Source organism: Accipiter gentilis, chromosome 1 (assembly GCF_929443795.1).
Source record: "Accipiter gentilis chromosome 1, bAccGen1.1, whole genome shotgun sequence".
NCBI classification, from domain to species: domain Eukaryota; kingdom Metazoa; phylum Chordata; class Aves; order Accipitriformes; family Accipitridae; genus Astur; species Astur gentilis.
The window spans coordinates 35,657,195-35,680,764 of record NC_064880.1 but is presented as its reverse complement, the minus strand read 5'-3'; the positions used below and the strand labels follow the sequence as shown (position 1 = coordinate 35,680,764).

Below are 23,570 nucleotides of genomic sequence, written 5' to 3'. Positions count from 1 at the left end.
GGTGCTTGTGCTAACATGCATATATGGTTTGAACTAAGAGCATTCATGCAAAGGAAAATGCAGAATGATCAGCATGGCAACTTTGTCAGTTACGTTCCTACAGAGCAGCTATCTAATGCAAACCAATATGCACATGACCTTTTTTGGGCAGAGAAGCATGATTTGAGTTGTGGGGTAAAACAGTGATTAATAAATGTAGTTAGATTAACATTTCTTAATGTCTAATTTTTAGTAACCATTTTGCCCCACATCTGATTCTCCTTGGATTATTTCCCTTTGCTATCCTCCCCTTCATCATGCAAAAAGTTACAATTAAAATTAGAAAGCATTGAACAAGCTCTAAACCCGACAGATAACATGGATATTCTCCACACTTTATACTGGAATTAAATTGGATATAAATACCTCCTGCTCTTACCAGTGGGTGGTGTTATTCCATGTATTTAGGTATGAAGCAGACAGGAAAGAGATAAATCTTTCATAAGTACAACATAAATCACACAGTTCTTACATTATCCTTGCACTATGTGTAATATATTCAAACTCACTTTTTAAAGAAAATTAAGCAACTGCCATAAAACTTGAGGGATAGAATTGTGAACAGAATAAGAAATAAAATATAACAAAACAAGATACTAAACTTGATTTTTTTCCACATTTTATTTAAAACAAAGCCTCCATACTGCCTCACAATCATATTGCAGAATATGGGCTATTTAATCCATTTAGTTAATATTTCACATTAATGACAAATCCGATACGAATTACAGTACACCAATTCCTGCATTATGCAAAGTTTAACCTAACAATATCCAGTTTTAGTTACTATTTCATGTGAAACAAGTGTTCTTAGTACATCCATTAGTGGTAATGAATTGGTTAAAGCATACGTGATTCTGTAATATCTTCAGAAATAATTCAATGAGCTACATTAAGCTTAGGCTGCACCCACCTGCAGCTTAAGGGCTTGATCCTGCAAAGTGCTGAGTACCCCACAATCCCATTGCCATCAGAGGGAATTAGGGCCATACAGCACCATGCAGGATGAAGCTACTGATGCTGCCTTCCACTGCAGTAATCCCCGGCAGAGGTTTATACAAGTATCTTTGTCCTGTGCTAGGCATAATATGCCTCTGGAGGGGACACTCACAGAAGTGGGAGGTGAAGCCCAGTATATTTAATTTTCTGTCTTACTTTTAAGATCTGCTTTACTTAATGGTAATCATAAAGTCAAGATGTCAGTGATTAAGCTTTATAAAAACTTTTAATCAAGACCATTGTTTCTGCTTACTGCATCAAAGTGTACCACTCTGACAGTCATTCACAAATGTATGTACAGATACCACATGGAAGTTGTTTGAATTTATGTCAAAATTTTGGAGGTTGATTTCTAGTTAAAGTGTTACAAAAATATTGAGATTTTCTTGTTCTTGTCAACTTTATGGAGAGCTCTGCAAAGTCTCTATAACTCAGAATAGCTCTGGAAATCATCCCTCTAGAGACACAAATTCACAGATCCTTAAGATGCACAATGCTCTCAATGTCTTCAAACCTATGTCAGCTTTTCAGAAAAAATGTTGCTTTCTCCAGAAAATAAGCCAGAAAAACATATGCTTACTTTTGCTCATTAGCAGATTGCTATTTCTTTTTAGCTGGCCACAGAATATATTATTATATAAGGACCATTTACAATTTTTAATCAAGAACAGAAAATATGAATGTTGTACCTTGCCACTTCCTAGAAATGAGATTCTGTGGATTGCTAAATAGTTAGTAGTACTGTGTTGACTTTCAGTGCAGAACTATGTGGTTGTGAATGCAAGCGAACTACCGTTCAGTCTATCATATGATTAGAATGTTTCACTCCAAAAAGAGCAGCTAATCCACCTGCCTGCTCCTCTCATTCACCCACCCCTAATATACCTGTTCTAGATTACACAATAGGATTTTGAAAAAGAATTTATTTCCACAGCTTTTATAGAAGAGTAACTGTGTAGATACCAACAAAGGTACTCCTGTTTGATAGTGGAAGTGGAAAATCAGGCCAAAGAACAAAATAATTTCTGGAACAGCTATGTCTGAAAGAAGAAATCTATGATTTTTTTTCTTATCTGAAGTTTATAATAGCCAACTGCAGTTCTCAAGCTTTCCTATGCACAGTGATAGTTCAGGTTCCTGATTTAGCTTGAAATAATCTAGGCAGTTAAATGTTTGGATGCCAAGCTTGTAATGGCTTGGTTTTCATAAATTGCTATATATCTTATTATGTATATCCTTATGCTTGTACTTTTACAGCTCATAAATAATGTAAACTTACAATCTCTTTCTAAATTCTCATGCATTTATCTATTCCTCAGCACCCATGCCTGAAAAATAGAACAACATACCATGTTCATGTCAATGCCATTGGTGTATGTCCATGCATGCTGGAAGTATTCCTCAAGTCGCTGCCGCAAAGGGTTGGGGATTTGATGAAAACGTATAAACTCCTTTACTCGCAGCATCTGCATGTGATACCGTGCAGTTCCCGAGTAGAGTCTTTGGATTATTGCAGATACGTTTCCAAAAATGCTAGCGTACATTAATGCTGGATTAAATAGAAACAAAATTTAAGTCGTATCGTTGGGTTTTGCAGATGATGCAACAGTCCTCATAAGGTACTTCGTAAGTAAAACAGCTCAGATGAGACTAGTAACATTTTCAGAGATGTGGAATTGGTTTACCTGAAGGTTTTTATTGATTTGACTGTATCAGTACCAACACAGTTAGCAGATGAGGCTTAAATATTAGATCGTAATCAGGTTGGTAATATTTATCTTTGGAGATTTGTAGTCCTGAATTTAGTGTTGTAAGTCAGGTTCATCTAACTTTACAGACTTCGGTAGAACTAAGAACTAGGAACTAAAGTTAAGTACAAGTTAAGAACAAAAGGCAGAGTTAAGAAGGTATGCATACATTTATAGGTTGAGGGTTTAAATCAACAAATAAAATATAATTATGATTATCCAGAAATGATGGGCTATAGTTTCCTAAATCCACTCAAAACTCAGTGTCCTACCCTTTAGAGGATTTGCTTACAGGCACTGATACACAACACAAAACTTCCGACAGTTTGAATAACAGATTTTGAGTAGTCAAGCAACTTGACTACTTCCTGACACTGCGTGAGTCACAATGTATTTTCACATATAACATTGCTTTCCCTAGGAATTTGCCCTTCTGGCTGCATGCTTATAATGTTATTATCTTAGACTGTTAAGTCATTTGCTCAAACACTGAGAATAAAAGAAGAAGAAAAAAGAAGATAAAACTACTTACAGCCAATCAACATGACACAGATGGAGAAGATTTTCTCTGAGTTGGTGTTTGGAGACACATTTCCAAATCCTACACTTGTCAGACTGCTGAAGGTAAAATAAAGTGCTGTAACATATTTGTCCTTGATGGACGGTCCAGAGCTTGCATCACTCTTATTGTAATGCTTTCCCAATTGTTCTCCTAAAGAATCCAACCAGCCAATCTTGTGAGCCAGGTAAGGTCTTTCTACATTTCCAATGGCATACCAAATGCAAGCAAGCCAGTGTGCAATTAGTGCAAATATGCACATAAGGAGCATCAGAACTGCAGCACCATATTCTGAATATCTGTCCAATTTCCGTGCTACCCTCACCAAACGCAGCAGTCTAGCTGTCTTCAGAAGACCTATTAGTGTTGTTGTCTGTAAAAATAAGATAGAAATTTATTTTCTCTGTTAGCAAATGTAGTGTCATGAATAGTCAGCATGAATAAACCAGTGCAAATTCCATTACTATGGGGAATCAACAAAACTAGTAGATTAACCCATTTCAATGTAATCTTAATTTAATTTTCTTAAACTATCAATTTTATCATAAAAACAGTGAAGAAAACAATAAGAAATGCACATTTTAAATAAAGACATATTGAAGTTGTCATTATCTGCTGAAAACTCTTTAATTTTGAATATTATTCTTGATCTGGACTTTTCAATCCACCCTAATGGACTTAAATGATCTATTAGATTAATGATGTTTTGGCATGATAAAGTCTGTAAGTTATTGGAACTACTCATATGACTGGCCTTGTAGGTAGTAAGTATTTATGATATTTGAACAAAGCTGTGTGACTACATTTTATCCTAACTTGGAGACTCCTTGCAATGCTCTGGCACACATGTTCTAGAAGAGAGAAGTAATAGGCCAGAAATGTCCCAAAGAGTAAGTATCTTATTCTGCAAATATTCCTCCTGTTTGTAATGGTCAGAACACTCTATACAGGTAAAAGATGAACCACTGTGAACAGAAAATCATGGAAAAGTTACTGTTGCCAGACTCCAGATTAATCTTCTTTTTACATCTTTCATCCTGAAGCTTGCAGGTGTGTGGTAGAAACCACTATAAAAGTACTATACCATTAAAAAAAATATGGGTCATTTATAAACCAGGAATATATTCCAAGCTTTTTAGTGCAGACCTGCACTATGATTCATTGCAGCCTCTTTGAGGCTCTGATCTTTTTAAAGGAATTTAATGTTTATTAATGTAAATGTACAATTTTCAATCAGCAAATAATTTCCATACTTGTTAATTCCTTGTAAAAGAGATTGACAACATTGTAAATAGTAACAACTCGATTTCAAAAAAACCTCATCTACCTTTTTCCCTCCATTAAGTCTGAACATACATTAAAGTATTCAGTAAATGTCAAGACTGAATATGTTTTTAATAAGTTTTTTCTTCCTTTTTTTTTAACATGTATGTATATTACATAACACTTAACTGGAAAAGTTTTCTGAGACTTACAAACCACTCTGCTGGTAGTATGTGTCACATTAAAGCTTTCTTTCAACAAGTACTAGACTATTTTTTATGTTTTATTAAATCCTTGCATTTAACATGTTTCTGAATAAAATCCCAAAGCCCTTGGAACAAAAAAAGAGGCTTTCTTGGCTGCATTTGTCAGTGGACAGCTCAATATGTTGTTCATATTTTCTGAGTAAATGAGCAAGAGGATAATGTAGGGTTACACTGGGCAACATTCCTTGGTTCAGCTTAACATCACAGAGAATAATTTCAGAGTGAAAGTCTCATTACCACATAAAGAAGGTTGTTTCATTGACTGTGACTTCAACAGTCTGAAAGACCATATCCTTCAAAAAGCTATGCCTAGGCTGAGCTTCAGCATGTGAATATTGCCATTAGGTACATTTTTTTGGTAAGGTAGATCAGGCTTCAATATGATCCCTTAAGTAAAAGAGCAATCTTAAGAAAAGCTAACATTTGTTCTTAGTGGGGTGTTGGAACTATTCTATTACAGATGTAAGTCATATGTCTACACCATGCAAAAGGCAACATATTCTTACAGTACCCCTTAAATAGATCAGAAGGTAGATTGTGAATCCAAAATATGTTAACAGTGTTCCACCCCGTTCTTAATATAAGACTTGCTAATATTACGCATCCTTGGTGTCAATCTCATGCTTAGATACTGCATCAGTGTGAGCTCTGGAGTATGCGGGAGCTATATAGAACAAGCCAACTCCATGTCTTCAGGGTGAAATCAGCATGAGTGAGACTAGATATGCTTTAAAGCATTAAGAAACTCATCCTGCGTTTGAATTTTCTTTAACGCAGTGGAGGGGCTTTGACACTAAAATACAGCTGGCAGTAGAGGTGGAAAGCATGATCCATAGGTTTTGGTGTCCCTTTACATGATGTTCGCTTCTCAGTGTAGATGTTGCCTTCACACAGTAACAGTCCACCTCCCATGTGTCACTTGGCCAGGGACAGAAGTACTTGGTGTCAGAACTATGCCTCGTGCAATGCAATTATTTCCTTGGTGTGCTGGAATACTTTGCTCAGCATGGCACCCAAGGAGGCAGAGGTCCTCTTCTGTCAGTTACCCACCTTACCCCATCTGGTGCCATCAATTAATGTCTGCAAATAGCAATCTGATAGATGCTACTCTTTTCTCTGAATTGCTTGCTGCTCTGTTTTCATCATACCTAGCTTTCTCAGCTGGACTACAAGTTCAAGAGTTGCTGGATACTCACATGAGGATTTTTAATTTTTTTAATTTTTTTTTTTTTTTTTTTTTTTGGTAACAACATTTACTCTGAGCCAGAAGCACATACATAGCTACTGAAACTCTGAATCTGGATTGGTAGAAGATGGGTACAGGATCATTCTCCCCCACTATAGTATATTCAGTGCAAACAGTATTCCATTTATGAAAGGCACTTAACTGTTTGCTTAAACTGGCATTCATTAGGACCACGGCACATATTAAAGTACTTTCAGAATCTAAAATCCTTATAATACATTGAAGAAATCTTTTTTAATTGGTAAGATTTATTAAAAAGATAAAGGTCTTAAGGTAAGACCCATTTTAAATAGATTCTGCCAAAACATTCTATTTCCCCAAATTTAGTTTTTCATTCCAAATTAAAAAAAATATAGAAAAAAGTAAAAATGATTAGCTTAGATTTCTCCATTGCACTATTCATATATTCCAATCTACCAATCTAACATTTCATTAACCAGTATAGCCAACGTAATTTTGATATTTTTGCCTTGTTTGGTTATTGTGCTATTTGGCCTTTTAAAATGCCTTTTGATTTTTTCTAGCTATAGTACAGGAAGGAGGCCTGGATTAAAAGTGTATTGGGTTTTTTCTGTTTTGACTTTAGCAATAGCACAAAAAATAAACAATACTATATGCCTACAATGGTTCTTTCATGCCTACATGGTTGTCTGCACAAGCTAAGTAACCACATAGAAGAGATCTTTAATTGTTTTGGAATAATTATTCAGTTCTGCAAATAAGAAGCTTGAGAAACGTTAAAGTTTGTCAACTATTTTCTCTCTGGGAGAAAGAAATCACCTTCTAAAAACAGGACTTCATGGATATTTCATTTTCTAAGTATAGGTCACTGAATTTATTTTACAAAATCCTTATGTATTACAAGGATGTATCCTTAACTCTGATTAGTCTTCTCTTTTTAACAGTGAGATTAGCTTATACCCTCAATTTCTCAAGCCCTGATGCTGAAATGGCCACAGCAGGGGGCTATTTTGATGGACAGCAATTGATTACAGCATGATTAGAAAGAGGAGGGCATCGGTCTATCTGATTGCAGAGGGTATCATTCAGAAGTTATTATTGTATCAGACTGGAAGAGGGAGCTGGTATCACCTAATTAATTATCTGCATAAATGGTATTCTGCCTGTGCAAAAAGCCATTTACATTTCATGACTTTCTCACTGATGGCCAAATCCTTAGGTTTCCTCTAGATTTTTTGTGTGTTTTTTTTTTTTCTCCTTTCTTTCTCACAACATCCATTATTATTAATGTATAAATCTGAAATGTTATCTCTATTTCTCTCTTTTCAAAACCAAATAACCCACTGATGTGTATGAGTATTTCAAACTGTCTCTTCCAATATGTGTTAATGTGTGCTTGTTTACACAGTATTTCATCTGCTATAGGGTCCTTTCTAGTTTCTTGGTATTGTAAGGTCTTTGGTTCCCCAATAATTTCCTGTCACCTATATTTTATGTTAAAACCACTATCAAGCTTCTACCTTTTTTCAGTCTGTAAGTAAATCTATTAAATACAAGTACTGTAGCATCAAGCATAGTTAACTCCTTTTTCTCTCTTGGAAAAATCTCTAATACATGCCAGAATTTGGCCTTTCAGTCTATGCTCCATTGCCTTAATAGCATCTTCTGAGTACTGTGTCATGGTTGAAGCTCTTTATGCTGTATGCATCATGATACTCAAAATGCTAGTACAAATAGCAATTAAACAAAAATATTTCAACTAACCAAAAGTTCTTAGTTATAGCAGGGTACTGGTACTTCAACTGCCATTGAGAAAGGACTGCCAAAATGGTCTACGAATAAATGCCTGCTCAAGCAGTGCTGGGGTTCCTCTTTGCTTCATCTTGAAAAACAATTAAAGGAAGAAAAAGTTGATAATAAATGCTTCTCTGATATCAGCCAGCAACCTAAATAATTTCCAGAGACTCTACCCTGATGCTGCATCATCCTGGACTGTACTCAGTCTACAAGGTTGCTAATGCAAAGGCAGACTACCTGTACGATCAGCTATGCAGTCTTCAGTGTAAAAGATGAATTTCATTGGAATAGGTTTTCCAAGTAAATTGCTGAACTGAGCACAGGAAACTATATTACTCTCTTCCTGAGATGTTTTCTGAGCTTGATTTTCAAATATATTTTAATTTGGAAGGGGGTAAAGTACTGATTCTATCAGTGGAGATGCAGTCAGGACTATGAGGTTCAATCTCTAATTCTAGAAATGTGGGATTCTTCTTTTCAGTTTGCTTTAACAGATACACTGTGCAATGGAGTGAAGTGAAGATGTCAAAACTAAGAGAACAACAAGAGTACTTTGATTTATATGTATTCATTTTAGCCCAAATCCATCTATTTTCTTGATTTATTGCTATGAATAGAAGACACATTCACTCCTACATTTTGTGAATATGCTGGATATATACATCGTGATGTATTTATTTTTATTTTCTAAGCCAACATTTTTCCTGTTGATAGGCTTTTTAATTATGTTCTGTAAAATAGCTCTGATCACTATTATTTGTTCAAACAGAAAGAAAAAGCCTTCAAGCTTTTCTGCATGTTTCAGCTGAGTATTCTCTCTGGCCTCAGTTTAATAAAACTATAAATATGAAAATTTTCTTGCTGAAGCTGTTACCATCACTTGTTTGTATTTTTTATTACAGTAGGTTCTAGATGAAAGGGAAGAAACTCTGTCCATCTATATATCCATCTGATTTTTCCCTACAATGTACCTGTCTTTGAATTGAAAAGCTGATCAATACACTAAAAAGTACATTATTTTAAATGCATATATCTAAAAAAATCTAGTAATCGTAAGGAATATTCCTCTTGTACATGCACATCATCTATGCATGTGCTTTAAGGAGCTGTGCCACTGCAACTATTATTTGTTTAAAATCCAGTCCAGACTCCTCAGCTGAGCAGAATGATTAAAAATAAACTACCAAAAGGATAGAAAGTTAAAAGTCCATCTACTCATTATTTTTATCTTCCCAAGTATCAGGGATGCCACTTAACATTTAGAATATACACACACAAAAAAGAGAATGGTCTACTACCAGCCATAATAATTTTGTGTTGAGTCTGTTTGAACAGAAAAAAAAAAAAAAAATTAATTCTCTATTTTAGAAATTGGAAAGTTAACTGTCTTACTCTGTTGCTTTCCTATGGTTGACAAAGTATGGCTCAAATAGAAGCATTCACATAGTGCTGCATGTGGTATTTGGATTATTATCTCCTGCCCTTTCTAGACGCGGTTTGATATCAAGGTGTTTTAAAGCTGGGTGAGCACACATGGAGCTCTCTTTGGAGCTTATGGTGTTTAATAAAAAGACTATTCAATACAATTGTTCATAGGGGATCTTATTTGAAGAATCTCTAGATAACAAAAAAGAGCTATTTCATAAAAAAGATAACCCTTGTGACTGAAAAAATTCCATTAAATGAAAAATGCTCCATTCTAACAGTTTTATGTTTGCTTCTTGCTAAACTATCAAAAAGGGATTGTTGGGGAAATATAGTTAGCAATGTAGGAAGCAAAACTGCAGTAAGTAGCAGCTTAGAAAAAGTGATTGACATATTCAATACCCTGAATGAGAGAAAGTCATAATAGCATGGTGAACTGGTCCTAATCTGTCCAGATCATGAAACTGTTTGATTACTAGGTTTTGAGGGAATAAAGAATTAACTTACTTATATCTGCGATACTGAAAAAAGTCATTACATGGTCCAATAATTTCTGTTCCAAGTTCCATGTTTTTGCATTTGTGTACTCACTTGCCAGAAGGTGCTTGTTTGCTACTAATTTGGAATGTTATCTTATGTTAAAGTTATCCCTTTAGTATCACTTTAGCACCTGGCACTTTACTCTTAAGGACGTCTGTAACAGAGGAGGTGTGGAAGAATGATGTTCAGGGTCAAATCCAAAGAGCACTCCTTCAGTGAACTTTGGAATTGGTCCCTGTTGTAATTCTTGATGTTCCACACTTCCAATCACTGAACATAATTTTTGGCAGTGATGAGTGCTCAGTGATCAGAAAGGGATGCAGACCACACCTGAAGGGGAATGATGAGGTCCAGGTTAGAAGTAATGCCATTGTCAAAATGTTTGTCTTTCATGTTTCTGCGCTATCAAAACCACAGAAAAAAATCTGCAGAAAGACTGAGACCTACCACAGCTAACAAATGCAAAAAGTGATCAAAGTTTCTCTTGAATCTCTGAGCTTTTCAGTCACCTTCTGAATAGAAAAGTTCTCTTTTAGTAAGACAACTATTAACATTACCTCTGTCTTTTATGCTACTCTCTCTCTTCTTATTGCATTCCCTTCACAAAATTTATTTCTACTGCATGATATTACAGGTATGTTTCTCCAGATTCCTCATTTACCTTGAGTGTGTACACTCAGGTTCAAATTAGTAGGAATATCACTATTGATTAGGAATGTTACTAATGATTTCTATGACTGCTGAAATCATTATTACAATGATTTTTAAGAAGTACAGGAGACAGGAAAACATTCTTATTATATAAAATTTAACAAAATGAGTTTAAGAAAAGCATGACTCCTGTTCATCCTACTTCTGAATTTTTTAAGACTGAATATGCTCACAAGACTCTCAAGGTACATGTAGCTATGTGCCAGTTGTTTTATACTGACCATTAAAGGCATACTTAATTGAGTTTACATGTAATTTGTGAGGATAGCTAAGGTATGCTCAGAATTCAGATCAGGCTTTTGGGGTGGACATAAAAATATTTGCTGTCACAGCAAATGAGTTTAATAAAAAGGAATTAATTTTAAAATTAAAATGTTTCTGCATTCTTTGTATTGTGACACAGAGGCATACAGTCAGATCAGCAAATTTTCATGCTAAAGGTTGCTGATTAATTTGTAGTTTTCACCTTTCTCTTCTCAATTAATGAGATGCACATATGGTCGACAAAACTGTCTGTTTCCTTTATGTCAATATGTGCAAAACAGTATTTTTAAAAAATGGATTTGTGACCTTTGAAAAGTGAATGGATCATATTTTGCTTGGTTTGCCGCTTTTTTTTTTTTTTTTTTAAACTGCTGTATTCTATGCATGACAAAAAAAGCCAATTCTGTACTTGTCAGTTCACTTTTCATCAAAAAATATAACTTTAGCCCTTCTGAAATTAAACAAAAATCTTTGGAAGGAGGCAGAACTGGGTCAGGCATCCAGAACACAGTGTATGTTCTATACACCTTTGGGCAAATTTTGGATGCACATATCGAGCACTTTTTTAACCTATTGTACATAGAAGGTGAGGACATTAGTCATGTCTGGCAAGGTTAACCCCATATAATCTTTTTTTCTTTATTTTGGTAGTCCAAATTCTTGATAAAATAGACATCAGCCAAATATTTTTGTTAAGTGGTATACTTTAAACTACAACTAATCTGTTTTATACTAAGTAAACATCTGATCTAAAGATTTTGAACAGATAAAATTTACTTTTAATGCCAGCACAACACTTATATGCATTATGAGCAGTTTTTACAAAGCAAGCAGAAAATCAAAGGAGCAGTTCTTAAAAAAAAGCATTTAAACAAAAGCTTCATTCATGTTATATTTATTTCATTATTTGTAAAGACAGCATCAAATATGGTATAATTGAAAAATACTAGCTGAATCATGTAACTTGTTTTCCTGTCTAAAGACAGCATCAAATATGGTATAATTGAAAAATACTAGCTGAATCATGCAACTTGTTTTCCTGTCAATGAAATCTAATATTCTACATTATTCTACTAAGGAAGATGTAATTTTAGTTTAAGTTTAAAAGATGGGGTAGAACTACTGAACAGCCTATTAACTGACAAGCAAAAACATATTAGGATATACAGATTATTTTAGTAAAGTCAAAACTTAAGATTTAAAATTTCTTATTCATTTAAGCTTACCTCTTCAGAGCCAGAGCCAAAAATGAGCAGGTCAAAAGGTATTGCAGCAACCATGTCAATTAGGAACCAGCCTTTGAAGTAGTGAATTGCTATTTTTGCTGGGTCACTTACCACTTCTTCATTCTGGTTTACATATGTTGTTCGGAAGTTTATTAGAATGTCAATGATAAACATAATATCCACAATTAAGTCTACAACATTCAGTGGGCTGCAAGAATATCCACACTCTCTCCTCTTCCGTTCCTCACTATCATTCAGAAGGAAGGCAGCAGAGTAAGGGGTGAATATGGCGGTATATATTACCAGCAACAAAATGAGCCAGTCCCAGACAGCTTTGAAAGGACTATAGTGCAATATAGTAAACTTGTTGATGCGAGGTGTCTGGAGTTTATATTCTGGTAGAACATCAGCCCCTAAGGATAGAACCTAGAATAAGAAATATACCATGTCAATAATCAGGCAGTGTATCTATTCCTACTTTCAGTAAACTTAGCAAATACAGGACAAACTTAAAAAGTACTTTATTGTAGTTTTGAGGATTAAGCCTCAATTACTCGGTGTTTTGGCAAACTAAACTGCGAAATTCATGATCTCTGCTGGGTCCAATAAATTCATTGACAATTTTACACAGTAGGTCGATTCTTGTTCCCTGTAGCAATTATTAAGTGGCATATCTGGTCCATAAAATCTGCATAAATAAGCATGTCATCAAATTCATTTATTCACCACATGGTAACCTTGCCAGCCTGTTCATGGCCAGTGAATGACTTTTCTTGCAGTGATGTAGTGGTTTTCTCCCAAAGCAAATCTATTATCATCATCTTAAATTCACTACAAAAGAGTCTACTCTCATTAGAAAATGTTCAGGCAACCAGAAATAAAAAAGTTAGAGAAAGATCTGTAAGTGTCCTTGACAGCTATCTCCACTTTGAGTTTTGTGGTGTGGAAAACTTTCATGCACAGAGAAATTTCACTGGGGTTATAGTTCCAGTACAGCTAAAGGTATGACAAAGAAGGGTACCACAGAAGTATTGCCCTTTGCCTCACTTCTACTTTTGTCAATGCCTAAAGCTTGTTATCATTCCTTTAAAAGCATGGATTTGTATCTGTTGATGTTATCTAAGTTGGATTTCAATTTCATTTGGAAGGGATTATGTTTGTAAGCACTGCTTGATTTTCTGGCTGTAGAAGATGAAATGTTTGCTTTGTTGCAAAGAACAAGCATAGTATGGGCACCAGATACAACAAATTTCCTTTCGCTGCTCCTCCAGTCTGACTGAACTCTGACATGAAGTAACAAAACCTCCAAGGGTAAGAAAGTAAACTACATTTTCGTCCCTATTCAATGTGTGGCATAGTTATAGAGACTGTCAGCAATGATGTTAACTATTGCCTTCTGTGCTGCAAGTGCTCTCCAAATCCTATGGGACTCAAATCACCACTTCATTCTACACAGACCAATGAACAAACATCAGATGGTGACAACCTTCAGTAGCTACCCGTTTGGGCAAGTGACATATTCAGGAAATCTTATACCCATTTTCCACCAGTTACTTCTACTTATTCCTTATCCCCCTGCTAATTAAAAACAATGCTGTTTAGAAAATCAGATCTTTCAAGAGTAATTAAAACAAATAATTATACTGAAATGCAATTATGACTGGAAGGAGAAATACCTTGCCAGCAACATTGTCTTCTTTTATTTGCTTTTTGTTTAGCAGTAAGTAGTTTGGGATTTGAGATTTCAGCTTGTTCAAGATTGAGGAATTTCATGCTCTTCAAACATAATCTTACAAGACTATAAGGGTCAGCAAACTCCTTTCTGTTTAACTTTCCAACAGCAAGTGTTGTATAAACCTTAGATCCTATCCTTACTAATCTAAGTGGCACTTTTTATTCAGTGAAGCTCTACTCTGAAAATGTTGTGAGAACACTAGGCTTAATAACCACTCTTCTCCTTTGAACTGTGAAGAAAGAAACAATTAAGCCATCCAAAAGATTAGGTGGTACCTTCAAGCAGCCATTAAGCACCATGCTGAGGTGATGGTAGAGGCTGTTCATCTATTTTTTATACTGTAACTAGGACTTGCACTTAACTAATGGTGCTAGCTACTTTTTTTATGCATTAAACACACTAGCTGACAGCAAGCTGAAGCATAGGCATTGCTTAGTCTCTTAAGCAGTCTTAATACTCTCAGACCCCCACCTGGTGAGTTGACAAGAATGTTTTCCTAGTATTTGAGTGCAGTATGAGTATATGTGGCAAAGGAACTGCTATTTATAAAATTTATAACAGTGTTCTCTTGGATTTTCAGACAATGAAGGAAATGGATTAAACAAGAACAATAAAGCTTACTTCACGTTTCTTGCAGTTGCCTGAAAATTCCAGCCAGTGTGCTTCACGTCAGAGCAACACATAATGTAAATTAGACTTACTCCCCTGAAATCTGGCTCCTGTTCTCATCTTAGTTACATTTACTTCTAGGTTAGTTTAGACTGAGTTAGGTGAAACTGAAGAGTAAAAAAAAAACCTGTCAGTTGGGCAAAATGAGTGAACAGCAGTATAAAAGTGATCATAGCAGAAATGGATCCAACTTTTCCATGCTAGTTTCTTAGACACACACAACAGGAGAGGCTGACTGATAGTTGTGAGTTTCATATTCTTAATGTGATGTAGAAGTTTACATTTCTGCATTGCTTACTCCCGTGCAACGGGAAGTGAAAACAAACACTTATTATGTAACTATTTTTTTTGCTGGATCAAGAGAAAGGAGACTGGACTTTGTTTCTCAAATAAAAAAATCAAGGTTGCACATACATAAGAAAGAGAATACACATTATTGGGTTTCATGTTGGCAATTTCAATAAAAACTGATTGAATATGAGGTGAATTTATCTTTTTGCTATTGCTTGATATCCTTGCAAGTCTTGGGTACCGGTGTTGGCTAATCTTGCCCATCTTGGCTAGATGGAAGACTTCAGTGTACTTAGCAATTCACCCAAAATACATTTACTATTTCCACTTGCTTAAAATAGAAGTTGACAAATTCACTATTAGTGAAAAGACATCTTATTAACTTCTCTCTTCTGGACAGTGAAACTCTTCTTATAATTTGGATTGTAAAACAGGAGGCTTAGGGAACGAAATGTTTTTAAGAGTAAGGAGCAGCACTGGGACGAGACTAAAGTATTGCAGTATTAAAAAGTCTCTGAACCTTGGGACATGACATGATGAGAAAGCCAAGCTTCCTTGCATCTTACTAAAAAGAAGACAATAATGCTAGGTAGCAAAAGTCATACTAGCTGCAGTGGGTGTTCTCTTAAAAAAATTTAGGTGTATTCAACCTTGATGAAATACCATCTCACACTGGTTTTGCTGGTGAAAGCAGGAATGTTTTTATAACTGGTGTGTTTTACAAGCAGTATTAAGTGATAAGATTTATTCTATTATTAATGAGAAAATTTCAAAATTAAATAAACTGTGTTGTATTTTGCCTTTGAGTAAAGAACCCTGATCTAAAATTCAACTTTTCCTGTGTGTTCCTGTTTATCCCATTCACTGCTAAATCAGCACTGCTGCAATTTAGAAGGCTCTTCATTCAAACACATTTTTTGACTCTGAGAATCTTGCTTCAGGTGTTTCACACAGATAGGGCTGGTGAACATCTTTTGCTCTTTTTAGGTTCATGTGTTCACTTTCTAAGATCACAAGTTTAAGACTGCACTTATTATAGAAGGGCTGCAATCAGATACGTGGAAAAATGAGTGAGATCAAAGTAACTGTCATGAATTCACACAGTTTTAGACAGATTTATCTTTCTGAAGTGTTTGGTAGCTTTTAGTTTCTCAAAGATAACAGTAGTTGAATTGGGTTTGCATGGCAAGGTTTTGGCAGCGGGCGGCTATAGGGGCGGCTTCTGTGAGAAGCTGCTAGGAGCTTCCCCCATGTCCAACAGAGCCAATGCTGCCTCCAAGATGGACCCGCTGCTGGCCACGGCCAAGCCAGTCAGTGAGAGTGTTATGTGATAACATATTTAAGAAGGCAAAACCCCCCCTGCGCAACAGCAATTGCAACTGTAGAGAGGAGTAAGAATATGTGAGAGAAACAACTCTGCAGACACCAAGGTCAGTGAAGAAGGAGGGGAAGGAGGTGCTTCAGGTGCCAGAGCAGATATCCACCTGAAGCCCTTGGAAGACCTCATGCTAGAGCAGGTGGGTGCCCGAAGGAGGCTGTGACCCTGTGGGAAGTCCATGCTGGAGCAGGCTCCTGGCAGGACCTGTGGACCCATGAAGAGAGGAGCCCAGGCTGGAGCAGGTTTGCTGGCAGGACTTGTGACCCCACAGGGGACCCACACTGGAGCAGTCTGTGCCTGAAGGACTGCACCCTGTGGAAGGGACCCACGCTGGAGCAGTTCATGAACAACTGCAGCCCATGGGAAGGACTCACATTGGAAAAGTTCATGGAGGACTGTCTCCCATGGGATGGACCCCTGGAGCATGGGAAGAGTGTGAAGCACTTCCTGAGGAGGAAGGAGCAGCAGAAACGACGTGTGATGAACTGACCGCAACCCCCACTTCCATCCCCCTGTGCCACCGGGGGGAGAAGGTGGAGAAAATCAGAGGTAAAGTTAAGCCTGGGAAGAAGGAAGGTGTTGCGGGAAGGTGTTTTATGATTTGGTTTTATTTCTCATTATCCTACTCTGATTTGATTGGTGATAAATTATTTTTTTTCCCTGAGTCGAGTCTGTTTTGCCTTTGACGGTAATTGGAGAATGATCTCTCTCTGTCCTTATCTCAACCCACATGCTTTTCATTATATTTTCTCTCCTCTGTCTATCTGAGGGAGGGAGTGATAGAGCAGCTTTGGTGGGCACCTGGCATCCAGCCAGGGTCAACCTACCACAGTAGTTCACTGAAATTCAGAGACAAAATATTTAAGAAGAATGAAAATTTATTAATGGCTGCTATTCTGTTAAGCAAATGGAGAAAGGATGTGTATGTACCAGAGGTAATATCAGGTGACAACTAAAAAAAAATAATTTAGTAAGCCTTTATCACTTTAAACTGTGTTACACTGTGTGTGGTATCTTTTTTTTGACAGTTCTAACACCTGTCCCCTCAAGAAAACCTGCCTGGTACTGGGTAACATTTCTGCCCTGTGTTGTGTTCAAAAACCCTTGTTTTGCATAGTGTTTCTTGGTAAAGTGTCAAGGAGCCAAACTGGGCTGATGTGCTTTGCAGCACATTGGCCGTATGCTTCACTGGATAATTGGTTCATGTAGCAGACTTTTGTTATAGGCTCTGCAGCACCACATGCAGCACCAGCGTTTGACACTTCTTGGAGAAACACAAAGATTCTTCCCTGTACAATTTGTTTTATAAAATAGATTATGTAGGCAAAACACTAGGCAAGATGTTGGGTGATCTGGGAATTATACTCTAGTCTCTGCGATTGAGTTTCTCAGTGATCTTAGGCAAGCTGACGTTTAACCTCTCTAACCCCTGTCAAGTAGAAAGAATAATACTTACCTACTAAACTGAAAGCATCTTGCAAAGGATAATGACTGGAAAGCATTCATAGAAACTGTTATGCAACAGCAATGAATTATGATCATTCTTACTCCTATAAATTCAGTTGAATCTTTTTATTTTTAAGATTAATTCACACAAATATTTGTCCTCTTCTCTTTTTAATTTTGAATTTATAACTTAATGGGGACGCTTTCCAGTTTATTTTTATTTCCTGCATGAAAATACTTTATTTTTGTTATCTCTAACACAAACTGTACAGTTTCTCAGTGTTCTCTGAGACACCTATATTGCTATGTATCATATGTATATTCATAAGTTTTGTTCTGAGGCATTTTCAATATAAATTTATTAAAGAATGCAAATTCATACAGCAAAACCCAAACAACTAGAAACAAAGTAAAGAAGCATAATAATGTATTAATAAATCATAACAGAAATAATGAATGATAAGCCATCTGTTATGAATACCACCATCAATTGTTAAAGAAATACTTCTGTCAAACCACTGCATGGATTTACAGTATGGTTTCCTAGCTATTCTAGCACTGCATGAGAGCAAGTATGGGGTAGGGTTATTATATGCTGGATGATGGTTCTTCAAGCAACTGTAGAGCTATGTAAAGCACATGAACATGGAGAACAAGCAGAAAGCATGCCTAATTCTTTGAAGAAGCACTGAACTCATTCTGTGAGAATATTGTGATTGCATGGACCAGATGCTATAGGCAAGTTATTCAGAAAGCATTGGACCTTTTGCACTTTCACTGAGGATTGACAATACCTTGTGCTGTATATTTCCAAACAAACAGCAGATACATGATGTACACTCACACAAACAATATGTAGCATATTCACAATCTAGGTAAGATCTTTCATCATGGACAAAATTAATGTGCGTCTGGAAAATTTGAGCAAAGAACAGGATTGCAAAATAAGAGGTATACATGGTGGGGGAAAACCCAACAGTTGTAAGGTAGATGGATACTGAGGATATCTATGCAAAAGGTAGATGTGGAAGTTTGATGGGTGCAAAGCGTAATAAATTAGCTTTTCAGAAAGGTACTTTCCTATGTCTCATGACAAAGTGTGTCTCATGAACTGTATATTTAAATGATGTAGTTATACTCAGTACTAAATACTGTTTTGTCACTGCTGCCTTTGCCACAGATGAATTAAAGTAAAGCTTGTATTAACAAGGTTAGCTCTTGCTTAGCATCCTTCATGTTAAAAGAATTTCATAAACATTTAATAAAGCTCAAACTATAAATATAGTCCCAAATTACTTGGAGACTTAAACATTTATCTCACCCATAAAACATCTTGCGTAGAACTATGAAAGATGCTACCAGTCCACTCACTGAAATATAATGTTAAAATGATGTATTTCTAGGAAATACTATATGACATGAAAAAATATTATTTTGCCAATATCTTGCTGGGCTCAGTCCAATGCTAGGTGCACAGCCCTGACAGATGAACAGATGATCACTCCTGCATCTTTAAGTCAGGGAAGCTGTAGCAAATCTAGCAACATGTCAGATTCTTGTATGCTGAGAGACTTGAATATCTTTATTATGAGTAGAGATTGAAGAACCTTTAAAATTTCTTATTGTATAAAACGTATTCAGCAGCCAAGTTCTGAAATTTACATGAAAATGTAAACAAGATGATAATGGAACCAGGATAATTCTATTATAGACATTATTGTAGCCAGTCAAAAAATAAGGGAAGGAGTTTGCAAGAACTTTTGAGTTTTCAGATCTTTTAATTCAAATAATAAATTTCAAAGTTGAGTCAGAAAGCCAAAATCACCCATACTCGTTATCTGAGTCTAACAGTGGAAGGTGACTACATTAATGAAATGTAAAGCATGTTCTGTTTTCTGAAGGAACATAGGCAAGAGGTGACATGAGAACATTCATACCCTTCTCATTTTTATAGGAGGTTTCCATAGATTATTAGGCTAGGTTAATCTCAATGACCTCAAAGTAATTTCACAAAAAATTAAAAGCTATTTGGAGTAAAAATTTTCTTCCAGCAGCATTTTTAACTCTGTACAAGTTTATTGTTGGTGACTAGGCAGTCAAGGAAGGTAGTGTCTCCTAAGTTTAAGTAAAGCTAAGTTACTATTCCTGTTTGCTCTATGATGCAGCTTATGGTGCAGAATGAACACTGCCAGTATCATCCAAAACCCCTTAGATCATGAGTACAATGTCCTCCTTTTAATAGGTAGTTTTGAACTCATTTTCATATCTATTAACAAGGCAAATAACAGTATTGAACAGGAAAAACTGGAAAAAACAAAGGAAATTAAAACCGTGAAGCTAAAGCCATATTCTTGTAACAACTAACCCTTTTTATCATGATGATAGTCCTTAAATCCAAACGATAGCGCAGTTCAAAAAAAGAAGGAGTATTACTTCAGCTTTAAAAGAGGATATGATTTTGCATGCAGATTTCATTAGATTTGTGGAACTTTCTTTTCTCCTGTGTATTAGTTCTACTATAGCTTTGCTATAACTAGCAAAGATATCTCTTCCCTTTTATTCTCTATTCACACCATTACTGTGAGACCCCTATAGACTGGACCTCCTGAAGAGATCTCTGTATCTAAAAGGACCTAAAAATAAATATCACACAAGCATTACTGAGCAAATGGAAATTAAATCAACATTTGCTCCCTGATGGTAGGCATTACCTAATTCCCCAGAAGACTATAATGCTCTTTCATATTTCAGTCATCTTGATGATCATCTTCCTTCATGCTGACATGAACAACCAATAAGATTACACCAGTACTGAGAGTGCTTTTGATTTCATGTGCCCTCCAAACACAGCATTATATATTGCTTTCACACATCAGCATTAAAAGTCATTTTCACACCTAAAAGATATTTTTACATGTTTTTCAAAGGATAGCTATTACAGAACATCTTCTTAACCAAGAAATACTAATGGTGGGGAATGTTAGTACTTGTCTTCTTGTTTTACTCTTTTGTCTGTCTGTATTAAACACTTTAAAATTATGTAGCGTGACAATTTGTATATAATGCTGTTACTTAACTTTTTCTATCAGACAGTTTGAAGTATATCCATGAGGTCTTATAACACAGTGTTTTAATGGCCTCCATATTTTTTAAGTCAAGCTTTTGTTAAAGAAAATCTGCTGCTGTGTGAAAATACAACTTGTCTTTGCCTGTCCTATATGTTTCCCATTTGGGACTTTAGATACAAGAGGATATAAAACTTCTTCTTTAAACAGTGGGCTCAATATTTCTTTGTTTGCAGGGTCAGAAATAGCATAACAGATTTTTATTATTATTTTTTTTACCACATATTCACTAAGTGTAATTTTAGGTAGGCATTGAACCAGCACTTCTGTTATTAATGGCTGAACCTGAAAAACTCAAAGCTTATCTGAGCATATTTCAATCATTTTTGTTCCAGAATTCAATCTGCTACTAAATAAAGCTTTTTTGAGTTAGTTGAAGACAGACTTTGTGGCATTCTCAACCCAACTGAAATGCAGAAACATTGGAAGAGTTTTTGGATACTCAGTGAATCAACATTCTGGAGGTGCTGCAATTGGTAGGCAATGAGAAAAAAATTGGTAAGTGTAGAATCTATTTGATTTAGTGTTAAGTAATTTTTATAATAAATGTCCAAAAAATGTCAGTGAAGTTGAATGTTAATGCTGTTTGGTGGTGTTAAAATTTAAGAAAAACAAAAATCTAACTGAGACCTGGACATAACCTTTTAATATATTGCCATAAAAATCACTAATTTAGTATTGGAAAATCCACAAGGAATAGACTGTCATTGATTAAAAAAGGTCTTGTGCACCTATGCGTGTAACACCGCTGTCATGACTGTTCAAGTTACATTGGTCGAATTGTTCTATCTCTGCCTTAGGTAGTTTAGTTACAATTCCATCTTTGAGATTTTTGATATGGATTTACTGGTACAGGTGAATATTTTGCTGCCTGCATGCCTGCTTTCTGGTGCTCTGATTCCTCTTTAATTTCCTGCAGTGTAATGGGTACAATTTGTGTTGGAAGACTGTCATCTCAAGCCTACCTCAAAACACCTGTTTTCAGTTTGCTTGTTTCCTCCAAGAGAGGAGAGAAATGCTGTCTTCCAGCCTTGGGAAGGCTTGTGGGAAACAACACTGAGCAAGTAATATGCTGCCGACAGGGTTTTACACAGCTCTTTGCTGTCCCTGTTGGCTGAAGTTTTAACTTTTAAGTATTCTGAAGCTTCAATGTTAATGGTACTGTGATAGCAAGTTGCATTTGAGCTGGAAATGGAAGGTCTTTTAGAAGATACTTTTAAAAAATGATACAAATACATGAAATAGAGTGTATAATTGTAAAATGGGGTAGATATATAAGGATTAGCCTGAACAGCAGAAAATCTTTTACTTCATGTTTCTCCTGTGTATCATAAATTTGTATTTTAGTATTTTTAGAATTAAAAATGATCTCTTTGTATATCTTTCTTCTCTTCATATTTTCTATTTAGGGCTGTCATTAAAATACATTTCATTATACTCATGAAAATGGTGTTTAGATAAGCAATAGTAATATTTTACATCACGTCATCTAAAACATATGATGAAACAGAGAAAAAATGTAAGATCTGATCCCATGGCTGAAGCCCACACTCACACCGTATATATATCCAACAGTGACATGACCTATCTGCATACAGTGATTGGGTTGATGCCTTGAAATTATAGCAGCTGTACTGAACAATTACTGGACTCTCACTAGTGCTTGCACTATATAAATATAATGATATCGATGAACACTGAAATCTCCAGTGATGTAATAGCATGTCAGAGAACTTGACAAATACTGCAATACAAAGCAAAGAAGTAGCCCTTATTATCAAGTAATTGGACTCTCTATGTGAAGAGAATTACAAAACTATTTTTGGTCTTAAAGATTTACAAAGATTCCTCAAGAAATGTCCAATTAGTCTCCATTTGATAGGGTAACATCCTTCCTTGGTGATGATGAAAACTTTCAAGTCTGACTTGGATTTGAGAGCTTTGGGACTTCCTGGGAGTGCCGAGGAGCACCTTACAGGACTAAGGCCACGAAATGCCACATTTTCATATGACTATCAAATAACTGGGTAAATCTATATAGCTAAAGATATTTAAATACACAGTAACCCCAAGTCTTCAAATTGTCAAGGAAAGTTATGTATGCCATGACATTAAAGCAGTAGAACAGCCTTCTTTTCATGTTTGTTCAGTAAAATTGTACAGGTTTCATGGAAATAGTATTTATGTGGACGTTACTGTCAAACAAATTGCTTCACCAGGCTTGAATACATGTAATAATTTAGAAAACTCACTATCTCTAACCTACCATTTTTCTCATGAAGATAGATATTAAAAGAGAGGAAGTATTTTTATTGTTCATTTTCCATTGGTTATTTTCCATGAAAACATTAAGAAATGCCTTATAGATCTTATATCTCAGGACCCTCTTCCTGCCAGTCAGTATGTAATTACTTTCATATTAGTGGGTAATGCATCATCAGAGCAATACATAAAAGCATACAGATTTATTGAGTGTGCTTTACTGTTCTTAAATCTTAAATTAGTGATATACAGATTATCAAAGAAGGACAACTGACTATTTATGGCGAATGTTAATGCCAGAATATGTATTAAAAGTTGTGTAACCCTTTTTAAAATTCACTATGAGGTGTTATTTCAGAAGACATAAAATGCTATCCTTCAAAATTCTAAAGAGTTTGTGAGTTATTCGTTGCTCTTCTGGCAATACTAAGCTGTTAACAATCATTTATATGTCTGACAACAAAACATCAAGGGTCACATTTGTAATAAGGGTTTAAACTATTGCTGTGGTTTTTAGTCACCTAAAAGAACAAAGTAGATTTTGTGTTTGTTGATGTTATCTTGTCTTTCTCACGATATTCATGACAAATGTATCTTTCATTATTATCCATTTAGACTAG

At 35.6% G+C, this 23,570-nt stretch overlaps 1 protein-coding gene across 4 annotated transcripts in view; it reads right to left on the bottom strand.

Moving 5' to 3' along the window:
- Positions 1-23,570, bottom strand: part of KCNH7 (potassium voltage-gated channel subfamily H member 7) — a 244,840-nt gene that overhangs the window by 38,462 nt on the left and 182,808 nt on the right. For all 4 annotated transcript variants that reach the window (XM_049827251.1, XM_049827171.1, XM_049827343.1 and 1 more), the window contains 3 exons: positions 12,045-12,470; positions 3,319-3,718; positions 2,388-2,587 (listed from right to left, as the gene is read on the bottom strand). In XM_049827251.1, coding sequence (XP_049683208.1) covers positions 2,388-2,587; positions 3,319-3,718; positions 12,045-12,470 — 1,026 coding nt within the window. The remainder of the gene's footprint in view (positions 1-2,387; positions 2,588-3,318; positions 3,719-12,044; positions 12,471-23,570) is intronic.